Genomic DNA, 13,022 nt, shown 5'->3' on the forward strand with positions numbered 1-13,022 from the left:
TTTTTGTATATTAATCTTGACTCTTGAGGTTTTAATTGACTCACTTGTAAGTTCTAGAGCATTTATGTGGATTCTTTGCTATTTCATGTTTCATAAGCAGGCACTGGTGGTTTGCAGCTAGAATTTCAAAAGTAAGTCTATAAATTTTAGCTCATTCCTCTCTGAAATTCTTTTTCACAATCTCTATTTTGTCTCTTCTGAAATGCTTATCTCTGTCCCCTAATATCAGAGAGAATGCCAGGCCCCATTTGGCTTCTTCGTCCCTGCCCTAAAGCCTCCTGACAGAAAGCCTATGTGATGTCAGGGCTTTCCTCGTTTCCTTTCTATCAGAGATCACAGACTTGCCCTCCCTGTTTTATTACCCAATGTCTGAAACTTCTCAAGTTGTTTTATTTTCGTTTTGTTTCCCAGTTGTTTATAAGGCAGGGGCAGTTCTGGACCCTGATTCACTTCATATCCAGAGCTGATGTTAGAGCAAATTTTAAGGATGTATTGTACATGTATTTAAAAAGTGAAGTTCATCAGTTTATTGTAGCTAAAAGTAGGAGCATAATGGAAGTTATAAGCAAGATTGTATCCTTTCCTAGAGAATCTAAAAACATAGTGGTTGTCACTTTGAATTAGGATCACCATCATTTTTACTTTTTTATTCTCTAGTAGACCTATACATTAACTGTTTATTGGATGTCAAATGCTAAGAAACAAATTGGTTTGATGATGATGACACGTATTTGATTAGAAGTTAAAAGTGTACTACCTTATAAATTTCAGGAGCCATAGCAAATTAATTTATAGATTTCTCTAATTTCTTAAATGTGTTACATTCTCTAATGAGTAAAGACTTACCTAGATTAAGTGCTTTGAATCATTTGACATGGGTTCTAAAAGAAACAGATTTTGTTTGCCTTATTAACCTCTGATTTTAGAATGACTGACTTTTGAGTAGAAATGACTGATCAAAAGTTAGAGTTCTCGCATTTTCAATGTCCTGATATCAAAAATAGCCAGAAGGTCAGTCAGTTCCCTGTGCTGAAATATTTAATAATGGAAAGTGTGTGTCACTCATCATCCACTGACCAACCTACTATACCAACTTTACACAACCCCAAACCCCTGCAATCCCTGACACAAGCACCCTCTACTACAACAACAGAAGTATAGCAAAATACAAAAAAGGACCACAAAAAACAACAGCCCTCACACTGCTTCCTCCACTCAGTCACTCACCCCACCTTCCCACCTCCCACCTTCCCTTTTAGTGCCACCCTATCCGCCTCCCCAAATTTCTATAGCTAGCCTTACAAACGTTTACCCCCAATTCCTGCTGCTTATGGATATTACCACCAAGGGTTCTCCTATGTAACATTAAAACTACTGGTAGGACATTAAACTTGTGAATTAGTTAATACTAAATTACACCCAGACCAGGGACAGAAATAGCACACCAACTTAGCTAAAAACCTAAGACAGCCACAAGACAAAAATTAAATCAAGGGAAAGAAAACAGGTGACTCAAAGTACCAACTAGCCTATCAAGAACTTATTTGCACAGTACCAAGTGGAGAGATAGGAAGAAGAAAAAGGGATGGAAACCATTCTCCCATGAAAAATAATTTAATACAGGATCCATAAGGAAATGAAGAAAACTCATACCCAGTTCTGGACTCCAACAAAACAAAGATGAATGACACTACGGAACCCAACACTGTCCACAAAAACACCTTCAAAAAAAGAAATCCTGCAAGTAATCACTGAGAATTTCATGGAGATGATGCTATACACAGTTAACCAAAATGTACAAGATGTACTCAAGAAATTTCAAGATACCAAAAATAAAGAATACTAAAAAACACAGAAGCAAATAAATGAATCATAGGAGCTCTAAAAAAACACCAAAGTGAAACAGGAACACCATAAATAGAGATGTAAATGAATTAAAGATGAAAATAGACAATATTAAAAAGGAAGTGACCCATGACATGGAAAACCTCAGAAAAAAAGAATGAAACAGAAACACAAAACACAGTGGAAGGCTACTCCAACAGACTAGAACAAGTGGAAGACAAAATCTCAGAACTTGAAGATAAAATAGAAAGTAAAGGAAAAACTGAAAAACTGTTAGTCATTACTCAAGACCTACAAAAGGAATATGCAAGAACTCACCGACTCCATCAAAAGACCAAACCTGAGAATCATGGGCATTGAAAAAGGAGAAGAGGTCCAAGCAAAAGGGATTTGTAATATATTCAATCAAATAATAACAGAAAATTTCCCAAGTCTAGAGAAAGTTATGCCCATTCAGGTACAGGAAGCCTCCAGGACACCAAACAGACTTGACCAAAATAGAACTTCCCTATGACATATTATCATTAAAACAACAAGCACAGAGAACAAAGAAAGAATATTGAAGGCTGTGAGAGAGAAAAAACAAATAACATATAAAGGTAAACCCATCCAAACCACAGCAGATTTCTCAACAGAAACCTTAAAAGCAAGAAGGGCATGGAGTGAGGTATTACAGGCACTGAATGAAAATAACTTCAATCCTAGGATACCCTACCCAACAAAACTGTCATTCAAAATAGATCGAGTAATAAAAGTCTCCATGATAAGCAAAAACCCAAACAATATATGACCACCAAGCCACTACTACAAAAGATTCTCCAAGGAATTCCACACACAGATAATGAAAGCAAAGAAAACCACGAGAGGACAGGGAATATCAAGCAACAGGAGAAGAAAAGAATAGGAATCAGACAGTAACATTGCTGCACACAGTTAAACCCTGAAACAACAAAAACATCTAAATGACAAGAATCACCACATACCTATCAATATTAACCCTGAATGTCAACAGACTCAACTCCCCCATCAAAACACACTGTTTGGCAAGCTGGATTAGAAAGGAAGATCCAACAATCTGTTGTTTACAGGAGACCACCTCATTGATAGAAACACAAACTAGCTTAGGGTAAAAGGCTGGAAGAAGATTCACCAAGCCAATGTTCCCCAAAAACAGGCAGGAGTAGCAATACTTATTTCAGACAAAGTAGACTTCAAACTTACATTGATCAAACAAGATAAAGGAGGACACAATACTAATAACAGGAGAAACACACCAAAAGGAAATAACAATTGTCAACCTATATATACCCAATCTCAGTGCACCCAATTTAATCAAACATACTTTAAAGGATATAAAAGCACATACAAACTCCAATACAGTGGTAGTGGGGGACTATAATACCCCCCCTATCACCAATAGATAGGTCATCCAAACAAAAAGTCAATAAAGAAATTCTAGAACTAAATTATACCATAGATCAAATGGACATAGCTGATATCTATAGAATATTTCATCCAACACCTGCACAATATACATTCTTCTCAGCAGCCATGGAACTTTCTCCAAAATTGATTATATTTTAGGGCACAAAGCAAGCCTCAGCAAATATTAAAAAATGAAATTATCCCGTGCATTCTATCTGATCACAATGCCTTAAAAGTAGAAATCAGCAACAAAAACGAGCAGAAAATACGCATACAATTGGAAGTTGAACAACACATTGCTCAATGATCAGTGGGTCATCACTGAAATAAAAGAGGAAATTAAAAAGTTCCCGGAAGTTAGTGAAAATGAAAACACAACTTACTGGAACCTATGGGACACAGCAAAGGCAGTCCAGAGAGGAAAGTTTCTAGCCATGAGTGCATATATTAAAAGGACAGAAAGATCTCAAATAAATGAACTAACTCCAAGGGAAAAAAAGAACAAGCATAACCCAAAACAAACAGAAGGAGAGAAATAATAAAAGTAAGGGCCAAAATTAATGAAATAGAGACAGAAAAAAACATACAAAGAATCAACAAAACAAAAAGCTTGTTCTTTAAAAAAATAAACAAGATTGACAGACCCCTGGCAAACCTAACTAAAATGAGGAGAGGAAAAAACCCAAATCATTAAAATCAGAAATGCAAAAAGGGAGATAACAACAAACACCATGGAAATCCAGGGATTCGTCAGAGACTACTTTGAGAACCTATGTTCCAAAAATTTGAAAATCTTGAAGAAATGGACAAATTTCTAGATAGTTATGACCATCCAAGATTGAACTAAGAGGATATTAACCACCTAAATAGATCTATAACACGAAATGAAATTGAAGCAGTAATAAAGAGTCTCCCAAAAAAGTAAAGTCCAGGACCTGATGAATTCTCTGCTGAATTCTATCAGACCTTTAAAGAAGATCTACTACCAACTCCTTAAACTTTTCCCTGAAATAGAAAGGGAAGGAATACTGCCTAACTCATTTTACAAAGCCAGTATCACACTCATCCAAAAACCAGACAGAGACGCATCCAAAAAGGAGAACTATGGGCCCGTCTCCTTCACAAACATTGATGCAAAAATCCTCAATAAAATAATGGCAAACCAAATTCAACAACACATCAAAAAAGATCATTCACCACGACCAAGTCGGCTTCATCCCAGGGATGCAGGGGTGGAGTACAAGAAATGTACCTCAACTTATAAAGGCTATATATGACATACCCATAGCCAACATCATACTTAATGGACAAAAACTGAAACCATTTCCCCTAAAATCAGGAATTAGGCCCACTCTCCCCACTCCTATTCAACATAGTCCTGGAATTCCTAGCCAGAACAATTAGGCAAGAAGAAGAAATACAAGGAATTCAAATAGGTAAAGAAACCATCAAAATATCCCTGTTTGCAGACGACATTATCCTATACTCCAAAGACCCAAAAAAATCTACCCCAAAAACTTCTAGACACCATAAACAGTTTCAGCAATGTAGCAGGATACAAAATCAACTTACAAAAATCATTAGCTTTTCTATACACCAACAATGAATGAATTGAGAAAAAATATATGAAAACAATTCTATTTACAATAGCCTCAAAAAAAAAAATCAAATACCTAGGAGTAAACTTAACAAAGGATATGAATGAATTCTACAAGGAGAACTATAAACCTCTGAAGAAAGAGAGAGAGGAAGACCACAGAAGGTGGAAAGATTTTCCGTGCTCTTGGATTGATAGAATCAACATAGTAAAAATGGCTATACTACCAAAAGCAATCTACATTTTCAATTCAATTCCCATCAAAATCCCAATGACATTCATCACAGAGATTGAAAAATCTACCCTAAAGTTCATTTGGAAACACAAAAGACTGTGAATAGCCAAAGTAATACTTGGTAAAAAGAGCAATGCTGGAGGTAGCACAATACCCGACTTCAAACTATATTACAAAGCAATAGCAATTTGGGTTGTAACACACATGTGCATGGAAGCAATGCTAGGAATCTCTCTGTATAGCTATGCTTACCTCAACTACCAAAAACGTTTTGTCTTTCTTATTATTGCTTATGTCTTCTCTTCAACAAAGTTGGAGAAGAGGGCAGAACAGGTTCTGCCTGGAAGTGAGGAGGGGGTCAGGAGGAAAGGGAGAAGGAGGGGGTGTGGGTCAGAGGGGAGAAATGGCACAAACAATGTATGTACATATGAATAAATAAAAAATAAAAGAAAGGTGTGTGTGTGTTGGGGGTGGTTGTTGTGGCTGTTGGCTTTTCGGTAGCACTGGGGTTTGAACTCTGGGCCTAACACCTGCTAGGCAGGCACTCTATCATGTGAACCACTTTGCCAGCACATTTTTGTTGGGTATTTTTGAGATAATGTTCAAGAACTATTTGCCTGGGCTGGCCTCCTGTGTTCTTAGGATTATAGGCATGAGCCACTAGCACCTAGCTATGAAAGTTTTGTTTTGCTTTTTAAAAAAAAACTGTTGAATATTTCTACTACTTACCCATTTTTGTGATTATTGACTTGATTTTTTTGTTTTTATTAGAAACATCTCTATTTAAATGCTTGATTACAGAATAGATAATAAATCATGTTTTAAAATTGTAGAAAGGGCTAGGATGTCGCTTAAATAATAAGGCAGTTGACTAGCATCCTTAAGGCCCTAGGCTCAATTCCTAGTATGGCCAGAAAAAAGAAAAAGAAAAAAACCTTGAAATCAGAGCTTCACTTGTTGCCTCAGTAAATAGGAATCCCTCATATATATTAAATAAATTATACCTTTAATACTCATTTAGGCAGTAAACAAAACATTATCATTATCTTTCCCTTGGGTCCATTATTAAGTAAAACAAAGGTTACTTGAACACAAGCACTGAGATGCCAAAACAGACAGTCTGATAACCAAGATGGCTACTAACTGACTAGTGGGCAGCACATCTCTAGAACCGTTCCATATGGCATGGTTGAAAGTCTACCCACTTGATTCTGCTCCTCCTAACTTCAGTTATAGTTCTTAGTAATCACCTTTCTACTTTCTGTTGTTTTTATGGTTTTTACTACGTTAGATTCTTCATCTGAGTAGATTTATATATCGTCTTTTTAGTGAATGACTTTGTTTTGCTTAGCATAATGTTCTCAAGATTCATCCTTGTTGCATGTGACAGGATTTCCTTCTTTTCTAAAACCTGCATAATATTTCACTACATGTATGTATCCCATTTTCTTTACTATTCATTTGTTGATGGACATTTGTGTTGTTTGCACTTCTTGGTGTTATGAGTAATCCTCTAAGGAACATGAATATACAAGTATCTCAGAGATCCAACATTGATTTCTTTTGTATATATATATATACCAAGAAGTAGAATTGCTTGATCATATATTAGTTGTTTTTATGAATTTCCATTGTGTTTTTTTTCCCCCCTGGTGGCTGCAGTAGGTTGTTTACATTCCCATCAATACTACATGAGGTTTCCAACGAATCCACATCCTCACTAACACTTCTTATTTTCTGTTCTGGTCATCCTGATTGATGTGAAATGATACCTTGTCGTTTTGATTTTTATTTCCCACATAATTAATGACATTGAATATCTTTCCATATGTTGGTATGTCTTTTTTGGAGAAATAACTACTTATCCTTTGTTTTGTCAAGTTGTAGAAGTTTCTGCTATATCCTGGATATTAACCTCTCATCAGATAACATGGTTAGGAAATAAGTTATTTTATCTACTTTTGAAACTTTCTTTTTGTTCTAACTTCACATGATAGCCTAGATCTTACTATTCCAGATAGTTAGATTGAAATTTGTTCTTGTTTTGTTTTGTTTTTCTTTTATAATCCTGGGAATAGCACCCAGGGCATTTTGTATGCTAGGCAGGCACTCTACCACTGAGCTATTTCATCAGGTCTTGTTTTTTTCAAGACAATCTGGGTTGAAATCTTGCCTCTGCTACTTACTAGCTGTAAGTAAGAGCATGTCACTTAACATTTCTATGCATCACTTTATCTGTAAAATGGGGAAATAGTTATAAATAGTAAACAAAATATATTAGCTGTACTTATAAACATTATTGTACTTCTTGAAATAATTCATAAATAAGTTATGCTAATATATACTCATATCTAATAAATGTTTTAAAAAATTGGAATTGTTAAAAATTCTAACTACAAATATCTCATCTTTTCATTAAAGGGAGACTTATAAATTTCAGTATTGTTGATACAAACAAATCATAGTTGATTTTTTTCTAGATGCATACTTTTCATTTACTTGAAGTATTTCTCATAATTAGCTCAAATCCCTGTGATTTTTATGAAAAGGTTATACTACTTATATTATTATATTATATTACTGTGATTTTCATATATCTAGGCAGCATCCAATTTAAAGTCTATGACTTTAGCTTCTAAGTCCTTAACCACTATACTCTATTTTCCCTTTCCTAAACTAGTAAATAAGATTTCATGTGACTGGTATGTCAAATTTTCATCATAAGCAGGAGTACAACATTAAAATTCCATTCATAATAGATAATTTCTGAAAAACCATCCCTCTCATCCCACTCTCCATGGCAGAATACTGACCTATGTGTACCTTTTTTCTGACCCATTAAATTATTTATGTTCCTATTTTTTTCAGTGGATGATTCAACAGCCGCACAAAGCAGCAACATTTTTTGGATGCATTGGGATAGATAAATTTGGGGAGATCCTGAAGGGTAAAGCTGCTGAAGCCCATGTGGATGCTCATTACTATGAGCAGAATGAGCAACCAACAGGAACTTGTGCTGCATGCATCACTGGTGACAACAGGTCAGTGTGAATCGGAAAAGCACTGTACTAATTGACTATGTAAACAGTCGGAATTTGCAGTTCAGACTTCGTGTTTATAATCACTTTTAATGTGATGGCATGTACATTAAAAGTGATTTTTTCCTTTTGCACTTTTAAGTGTACTTTTATTTAACCTGCTTTTGAATTCATGAAATATAATGGAATGAAAATTTGAGCTTATCGAGTCTAGTCTCTGCCTTGTATAATTAGGCCCAGGAAAGTAAAATGTTTTGCTCAATGTCTTAAAAGTTGACAATAAAGTTGCCCTACAAGAAAAGAATGATCTCAAAACCTGACATTGAAATATTAAAATCTATAATATGTGTATGCATGAAGCATAATACTCTATTACTTCCAGTCTCATATGAATTAGGTTAACTAAAACATGTCTGGCAAATATTCATCCATCAATGTTAAACAACTTCAGTTATGGTTAATGTACCACTCAAGAACCAACCATGCCAGGCATGATGGTGCACGCCAGTAAGGCCAGTACTTGTGAGGCTTAGGCATAAGTTCAAGGCCAGCCTAGACATAACATGACACCCTGTCTCAAAAAAGAAAGAAACAATCAAGAAAGTGTTTTAATTGTTCAAAATAGCACAATATAATGCCATGCTATCGTGATACTGAGTTGTAGGGGTTACTCTATATTGGATGAACAGTAGTACTGTTCTCACAAATAAGAGAAATCAAAGGGTGCTTAGGAAAAGGGATTGAATGGGGGAAGAGAGAGAACAGTGGGACATGGTAAGTGGGCCCAAGGTGACTAAATCTGACATTTTTCACAGTGAAGTAACTATTATACAACAAACTAGAACTCCTGTGTGGTGTGTGCCAGAGATGGGGAGATTGCCCACTACCATATCTATCTTCAGGCAGAAATGAAGAGTTTGAAAAATTATCTACTCATTTTAAATCCTTTGATAACCTGCTTACAAAACCTTGTTTGTTGCCTAAATTTTGGATGTGGGGCAGAAAAATTCCAAACAGAGTCCTAAGCCCTGGAGAAGATTGTCCCAGCCATGGGACACTAAAAAATTCAGAGTTGGTGGCTGGTGCTGTCAAACAAATACATATTATATATATATAATTTTTCAAAAATTTTTTGAAGGGGGAGTGGTACTGGAGTTTGAACTCAGAGCTTCATGCTTGCTAGGCAGATGCTCTACCACTGTGTTGGGTATTTTCAAGACATGGTCTCATGAGCTATTTGCCCAAGCTGGCTTTAAACCGTGATCCTCCTGGTCTCTGCGTCCTGAGTAGCTGTGATTATAGGCATGAGCCAGCTGAAACAATCATGTTTTTTAGACAACTTTATTTACTAGAAAATTATTCTTTATCTGAACCTGTTATGTATCTCTTAGGACCTTCTATACATTGGTTTTATTTGTTCTTTTGTAGCTGCATGGCGGTATTCGTTCAATACGTACTTCTGTTGCTACCATTATTGCCCTATTAGTATAGGATTTTTCCTCTTTTGCAAGAAAATAACAAAGTAACTGTCCTACTGATAATATTGTTAGAATCATCAAAGATATCCCATTTTCAAATTATGATTCAGTAGGAATTTTGCATCCTTGTAGTTGGGAATATGTGGTCTCTCTTCCCTTATTCCTGTGTAGTGTTCCACCCCCTTTTCCCCCCATTGCCTTACCCACTTCCTTTATTTTTGCTTATTGCTTGATCCCCAGCAGATGTATATTAATGATATGACACACTCTTGGATACTGAGGATTAGTGTGGACAGTAGTCATTAAATAAGTAAAGTCTAACTTTCACTAATTAGAATAGTAGAACCATTTTCAGACCTCTCTTTTGTTGGAGAATTTTTTGATTTTAGGGTTTCAAAAATTTAAACGATTATTCAGGCATTAAAATCTGCTTTTTTATAACTTTACCCTTTTCAGTTTTCCTAAAAGAAACTTTAATCTACAGGTGCTGTGTTTTTTCCATTAGTGAGAAATGGGTCAAGTATTGCCTCTGATACCACTCAGACTAAAGTAAAATTGCTCAGAGACAAGACAACTGTCTTGGTATGCTGAATTGCTATTTTAAATTGCAGTTATAATATTAGATCTCTTATATGGCAGAAATTTAATTTGTATACCAATATTATGGTTATGGTTATCAGTATTGTTCAGACGGTATGGGAAGCCAGAAACTGGGAGATAACTCTCACTGTCTAACTCATTATCCCAATTCTGGAACATAACAGAATGATAAGGCTAGTAATCAGAAACTAGTTTTATTATCAAATCAAACTTTATTAGCTAATATCAGAAGCATTTGTGTTTTTTTTATGTAGCCATTTTAATCAAAACTTTCCTAAAGTCATGATTATTAAAATACTTTAACGAATATTCAATCTCTGGCACTCCCCAAAAATGATTAATTTTGCCTAAGTTTGCAATATAGTTATTTTGCATATGTGTATATTTATGCATCTTTCTTTCATTTTCCTTCATTTAACTGAGTATAAACATATGTATCATGCAGTAGTAAATTGGCATATATTGGTGAGTAGAAATACATTTTACAAGAGAATTGAATTTTTTTTTTCTTTTAAGCACAGTAACTAAACATTACAAAAATCTCAAATGATGAGATGATTCTTTTTATAAGCCACAGCTGTTACTATTTAATTAACAAAAGAGAAAAATTTGCAGGTATTTTTGTATAGTCCAGGTTTGAATGAGAATGAAAGCTATTTATATTTATTTATATGAAATACAACTAATTGCTTTCATTTCATTAAGTTTAGTTTTTGGCTTATAATTAAACGATCTTTGTGGAACTTGTAGCAAGATTTTAAATACAGTATACTGCTTACATTTTCTAGATGTAAAATTGGACCCAGCCTATGGAATTTTTAGCTATAGAAACTAATTATACTTGATTCCAGTCCTTAAGATGTAATAGTTTGCAAATTTATTCCTCCCAGTAAATATGGTCTACATTCATATGTATGTTTTATGAAATTCATTTCATACTTGGCTTTAAAGCATTACATTAAATAGCCAGTTACAATTGTTGATCTTATTTTTATAAAGTTATTTTCCACCGTAAAAATGAAGTTTTTGGTTACATATATTTCCCATTGCAGAATGATTTAGTAGCTTTATTTCTTTACCACATTTTGAACTATGAAAATGTACAAGATTTTAGTTTCAAAACTTAGATGTCAGTTTCTTTTTTTTTTTTTTCATTTTTCTTTTATTATTCATATGTGCATACAAGGCTTGGTTCATTTCTCCCCCCTGGCCCCACCCCCTCCCTTACCACCCACTCCGTCCCCCCTCTCTCCCCCGCCAATACCCAGCAGAAACTATTTTGCCCTTATCTCTAATTTTGTTGTAGAGAGAGTATAAGCAATAATAGGAAGGAACAAGGGTTTTTGCTGGTTGAGATAAGGATAGCTATACAGGGCATTGACTCACATTAATTTCCTGTGCGTGGGTGTTACCTTCTAGGTTAATTCTTTTTGATCTAACCTTTTCTCTAGTACCTGTTCCCCTTTTCCTATTGGCCTCAATTGCTTTAAGGTATCTGCTTTAGTTTCTCTGCGTTAAGGGCAACAAATGCTAGCTAGTTTTTTAGGTGTCTTACCTATCCTCACCCCTCCCTTGTGTGCTCTCGCTTTTATCATGTGCTCATAGTCCAATCCCCTTGTTGTGTTTGCCCTTGATCTAATGTCCACATATGAGGGAGAACATAGGATTTTTGGTCTTTTGGGCCAGGCTAACCTCACTCAGAATGATGTTCTCCAATTCCATCCATTTACCAGAGAATAATTACATTTCATTCTTCTTCATGGCTGCATAGAATTCCATTGTGTATAAATACCACATTTTCTTAATCCATTCGTCAGTGCTGGGGCATCTTGGCTGTTTCCATAACTTGGCTATTGTGAATAGTGCCGCAATAAACATGGATGTGCAGGTGCCTCTGGAGTAACAGTCTTTTGGGTATATCCCCAAGAGTGGTATTGCTGGATCAAATGGTAGATCGATGTCCAGCTTTTTAAGTAGCCTCCAAATTTTTTTCCAGAGTGATTGTAGTAGTCTACATTCCCACCAACAGTGTAAGAGGGTTCCTTTTTCCCCGCATCCTCGCCAACATCTGTTGGTGGTGGTGTTGCCGATGATGGCTATTCTAACAGGGGTGAGGTGGAATCTTAGCGTGGTTTTAATTTGCATTTCCTTTATTGCTAGAGATGGTGAGCATTTTTTCATGTGTTTTCTGGCCATTTGAATTTCTTCTTTTGAGAAAGTTCTGTTTAGTTCACGTGCCCATTTCTTTATTGGTTCATTAGTTTTGGGAGAATTTAGTTTTTTAAGTTCCCTGTATATTCTGGTTATCAGTCCTTTGTCTGATGTATAGTTGGCAAATATTTTCTCCCACTCTGTGGGTGTTCTCTTCAGTTTAGAGACCATTTCTTTTGATGAACAGAAGCTTTTTAGTTTTATGAGGTCCCATTTATCTATGCTATCACTTAGTTGCTGTGCTGCTGGGGTTTCATTGAGAAAGTTCTTACCTATACCTACTAACTCCAGAGTATTTCCTACTCTTTCTTGTATCTACTTAAGAGTTTGGGGTCTGATATTAAGATCCTTGATCCATTTTGAGTTAATCTTGGTATAGGGTGAAATACATGGATCTAGTTTCAGTTTTTTGCAGACTGCTAACCAGTTTTCCCAGCAGTTTTTGTTGAAGAGGCTGCTATTTCTAAATCGTATATTTTTAGCTCCTTTGTCAAAGACAAGTTGGTTATAGTTGTGTGGCTTCATATCTGGATCCTCTATTCTGTTCCACTGGTCTTCATGTCTGTTTTTGTGCCAGTACCATGCTGTTTTTA

At 35.4% G+C, this 13,022-nt stretch overlaps 1 protein-coding gene across 3 annotated transcripts in view; it reads left to right on the forward strand.

Moving 5' to 3' along the window:
• Positions 1–13,022, forward strand: part of Adk (adenosine kinase) — a 502,187-nt gene that overhangs the window by 226,791 nt on the left and 262,374 nt on the right. For all 3 annotated transcript variants that reach the window (XM_074079212.1, XM_020160795.2, XM_074079213.1), the window contains exon 5: positions 7,971–8,143. In XM_074079212.1, coding sequence (XP_073935313.1) covers positions 7,971–8,143 — 173 coding nt within the window. The remainder of the gene's footprint in view (positions 1–7,970; positions 8,144–13,022) is intronic.

The sequence above is a fragment of the Castor canadensis genome, chromosome 7 (assembly GCF_047511655.1).
Source record: "Castor canadensis chromosome 7, mCasCan1.hap1v2, whole genome shotgun sequence".
NCBI lineage: Eukaryota > Metazoa > Chordata > Mammalia > Rodentia > Castoridae > Castor > Castor canadensis.